Here is a 4,382-nt window from a genome sequence, read left to right as displayed (position 1 = left end):
GGGATGGGGGCCCATGCAGGCAAAACAGCACAGGGAGGGGAGCTCCAGGGTGGGGATAATGATGATGGGTGGGGATGATGGTGGTGACAACGCTGGTGATGACGATGGTGGTGATAACAGTTGTGGTTTTTCCATCTCCCACCCCTCCAGACCTACAACACCAATGCCCAGGTGCCCGACAGCGCTGGCACGGCCACTGCCTACCTGTGCGGTGTCAAAGCCAACGAGGGCACCCTGGGGGTCAGTGCCGGCGTCACCCGCGACCGCTGCAACACCACCAAGGGCCAGGAGGTGACCTCCATCCTCCGCTGGGCCAAGGACGCAGGTGAGGGGCCGGGGGGCACTCGGGGGGGCGGGTGAAGCGGCAGCTTTGGGGCTGTTCTCACCATCGTCCCCTGGGCTCGGGGTGCAGGGAAGGCCGTGGGGATCGTCACCACCACGCGCGTGACCCACGCGACGCCCAGCGCCGCCTACGCCCACTCTGCCAACCGCGACTGGTACTCGGACGGGGAGATGCCCCCGGACGCCCTGGAGGGCGGCTGCAGGGACATCGCCCGGCAGCTGGTGGAGAACATTCCCGACATCGAGGTAGGGATGGGGAGGGGGCCACCGGGAGTGTGGGCTGGAGCCAGCAGGGATGGGACCAGGACCACCTGGGGTGGGGGTTGGAACCATCCGGGGATGGGAACGGGGCCATGGGGAGCTGTGGAACCAAGAGTGCCACTGGTTGAAGGGCTGGGACTCCCAGGAGATGTTGGGCTGGAACCACCAGTGGTTGAAGGGCTGGAACCCCTTGGAGATGTTGGGCTGGAACCACCAGTGGTTGAAGGGCTGGGACTCCTGGGAGATGTTGGGCTGGAACCACCAAGGGATGCAGGGCCAGGACTGTGAGTGGGTACAGGGCATGGACCACCCCTGCAGATGTGAGGCTGAGACCACCCATGGGTGCAGGGCCAGGACTGTGGGTAGATACGGGGCCAGGACCACCAATGGGTGCAGAGTTGGGATCCACATAAGATGCTGAACTGGAACCACCCATGGGTGCAGATTCAGGACTACCCATGGGTGCAAAGCCAGGATCCCCAGCATCTGTGGGACCAGGACCACCCATGGGTGCAGATCCAGAACCTCCAGCAGATGTGGGACCAGGACCACCCATGGGTGCAGATCCAGAACCTCCAGCAGCTGTGGGACCAGGACCACCCATGGGTGCAGAGTTGGGAACCCCCAGCAGCTGTGGGACCAGGACCACCCATGGGTGCAGAGTCAGAATCCCCAGTGGATACTGGACCAGGACCACCCATGGGGTCACATCCAGAACCCCCAGCAGATGTGGGACCAGGACCACCCATGGGTGGGGTACCAGGACTGTTGTGTGCACATGAGACCAGGAACCCCATCACACACAGGTCTTGGACCACAAGCACATACAGAACCAGAGCCCCAGACCCCCTCCTCCACAGCAGCCCCTGCCCTTCCCATACTTCCCAGGACCAAAACTCTCCCTTTCCCCCCCAGATCTGCCCCTCGCTGTGGATTTATGCAGAAATTCAGCCCCGTAAATAAATCCTCTTCTGTCCTTCAAAATAGCCCCAAAGCAAAACATCCCAGCCTGTTATTTAGCTCTTTAATAGCCTCTTTTGCCATTTTTTTTCCCTTTAAAATAATTTTAACTCTGTCCCAGGCTGGAAATAATTATATAGTGGGGAAAAGATTTTTTTTCCCTTTTTTTTTTTTGCCTTAATAATTTTGGCATTGGTGTTTTGCAGCTTTATAATTCACCTTCCACGCCGAGAAAGGGGGGGAAATACAAAAAAACCATAAAATCTCTGCTGGGTTATAAATAACAGAGACCAAATAAATCAGGCTCCAAAGCAAACAGGGAGAGCCACGGGATGGGGCTCCATCCCGGCGGGTTCATGTGGGGATCCCGATGTGGAGCATCCTTCCCGCAGAAGGGGGAAAAAAAAACAGCCAAAAAGCCAAACTCCCTGCTGGAAATGGTTATTTTTGTCCTGGGTTTTAATTAATAGGAAGAGATTCAGGGTTATTTTGAGCGAGGTGAAATTCCTCGGGTGTTTTCGCCCGCAGCGCCGGGGTTTTCCTGGACATCCCGCTCTGCCCCCTCAGGGTCTTCCCCCCCATTAAACCCCTCAAAAATTAAAAATAATTAAAAATTACTTTTAAAATACATTTTCTCCCTGCTTTTGCAGGTGATCATGGGCGGAGGGAGGAAATACATGTTCCCCAAAAACGCCAGTGACGTGGAGTATCCCCGCGAGGAGAAGCACCGGGGCACCCGCCTGGACCGCAGGAACCTCGTCCAGGCGTGGCAGGAGGCCAAACCCCCCGGCAAGGTGACACTGTGACCCTGCAGAGCCATTCCTGGGGGCTGGAATGCTCTGGGGAGCAGCCCTGGGGGTGGCTGAGGTGATGGGGAGGTGACAGTGCCTGTCCCCTGTCCCCAGGTTGCCAAGTACGTGTGGAACCGGCGGGAGCTGCTGGCGCTCAACCTCAGCCGTGTCGACTTCCTCCTGGGTGAGTCCCGGCACCCAGGGGTGCTCCAACCTCAACTGGGTGCTTTGGGGGGGACCCCTGGGCTGTGCTGGGGCAGCTGGAGCGGCCAGTTATCCCCCCAAGGATGGTGCTGGCTCCAAGGGATGCTGGTATCCCACCCTGGGGATACTGGGACCTCACACCCAGCGATGCTGGTACCTCCAAGGGGTGCCGGTATCCCCCTAAAGATGCTGCTACTTCCCTGGGGATGCTGGTACTCCCCCTCCTGGGGATGCTGGTGCCCCAAAGGGATGCTGTTGTGCCCTCAAGGATGCTGCTACTTCCCCCCTCCCCAGGGATGCTTCTGCATCCTGGGAATGCTGGTTGGTACCCCCTAAAGATGCTGTACCCCCTCCCAAGGATACTGATACCCACTCTAGGAATGCTGGTGCCCCAAAGGGATGGTGTTAAGCCCCCAAGGATGCTGATACTCCCCCTCCTAGGGATACTTCTACCTCCCAGGAATCCTGGTACCCCTCCCCAAAGATGCTGGACCCCACCCTAGGGATGCTGGTACTCCCTCAGGATCCTGCTCCCCACCCTGGGGATGCTGGTACCCCAAAGGTTTGGTGTAATACCCCCAAGGATGCTGCTACTCCCCTTCCTAGGAATTCTGGTATTCCTCCCAAAGATGCTGGTGCCCCAAATAGATGCTGTAACACCCCCAAGGAGGCTGCTCCCCCCACCCTGGGATGCATCTGCCTCCTAGGAATGCAGGGTTTTTGCCAGTGGTGCAACTCCCAGCCCGGCCGGGATGTGGGATCCATCCGGGCCGGAGGAAGGAAGGGCCAGGACTATCCCACAGTTCCTATCTAATCTCCCACGGTGGCCTGTGAAATGCTTGAGTCAGCACGAGGAGCAGGATTTGGCCTCCCTTTTTGTTTTGGTGGGGGAAGGATGTCCCCAGCAGTGTCCCTGTCCTCAGGCCTCTTCGAGCCCGGGGACATGGTGTACGAGCTGGACAGGAACAACGAGACGGATCCTTCCCTCAGCGAGATGGTGGCCGTGGCCATCAGGATGCTCCAGAAAAACCCCCGTGGCTTCTTCCTCCTGGTTGAAGGTGGGGGGTGATGGGGGTGCAAAATGGGGGATAAAAGGGAATGGTGGGGGGTGAGAAAACGGGGGGTAAAAGGGAGTTATAGGGGGTGCAAAAAGGGGGGTGCAAATAGGGAAGGACTGGACAAAAGGGGGTGCAAAAGGAGGATAAGGGGGTGATGGGGGTGCAAAAAGGGGGATTAAAGGGGATAATGGGGGGTGCAAAAGGGGATGTGCAAAAAGAGGGGAATGGGTAAATGGGGTGGTAGAGGTACAAAGAGGGGGAATAAAGGGGGTGATGGGGTGCAAAAGGGGAGGTGCAGAAAGAGGAGGATTGAGTAAAGAGGAGGTGTAAAAAGCGAGGAATAGAAAAGGCAACAGGATGGCAAAGGAGGTGATGGGGTACCAAAAGTGGAGATAATGGGGAGATGGAGGTGCAACAAAGAGGGAGAACAGGGATGGAGGATAAAGGGGTGATGGGGGATGCATGAAGGTGGGATAAAGGGGATATGGGGAAATGTAGAAAGGGGGATATGGGGGTGACGTGGGATGCAAAGTGAGGGGATAATGGGGATGAAAAAAGGAGGAGAAATGGGAATGGGGGTGCAAAAGGGGAGGATGGGGAATGCAAAAAGGAGGGGATAAAGGGGGCGATTGGGGTGCAAAGGGCGATAACCACGCACTGGGGGGATGCAGGAGCGGGTGTAAGGGGGTGCAAAGCTGGGAGGAGGAGCGTGCCGGGGGCTGGACGCTCCGGGGTGATGCCGAGCGGTGCCGGGTCCCTCAGGCGG

The 4,382-nt window shown here is 57.8% G+C and overlaps 1 protein-coding gene across 1 annotated transcript in view; it reads left to right on the top strand.

The window, feature by feature from the left end:
• The window catches only part of ALPL (alkaline phosphatase, biomineralization associated), a 6,338-nt gene extending 2,711 nt beyond the window's left edge, over positions 1–3,627 (top strand). The window contains exons 3-7 of the mRNA XM_029965221.1: positions 121–325; positions 413–588; positions 2,214–2,357; positions 2,469–2,538; positions 3,482–3,627. Of these exons, the coding sequence (XP_029821081.1) occupies positions 121–325; positions 413–588; positions 2,214–2,357; positions 2,469–2,538; positions 3,482–3,627 (741 nt within the window). The remainder of the gene's footprint in view (positions 1–120; positions 326–412; positions 589–2,213; positions 2,358–2,468; positions 2,539–3,481) is intronic.
• The last annotated feature ends 755 nt before the right edge of the window (positions 3,628–4,382 follow it).

Source organism: Manacus vitellinus, unplaced genomic scaffold, assembly GCF_001715985.3.
Source record: "Manacus vitellinus isolate BGI_N305 unplaced genomic scaffold, ASM171598v3 scaffold_92_pilon, whole genome shotgun sequence".
Taxonomy (NCBI): Eukaryota; Metazoa; Chordata; class Aves; order Passeriformes; family Pipridae; genus Manacus; species Manacus vitellinus.
Note: the sequence above shows the minus strand (reverse complement) of the source record. Positions and strands in the feature narration are given on the sequence as shown.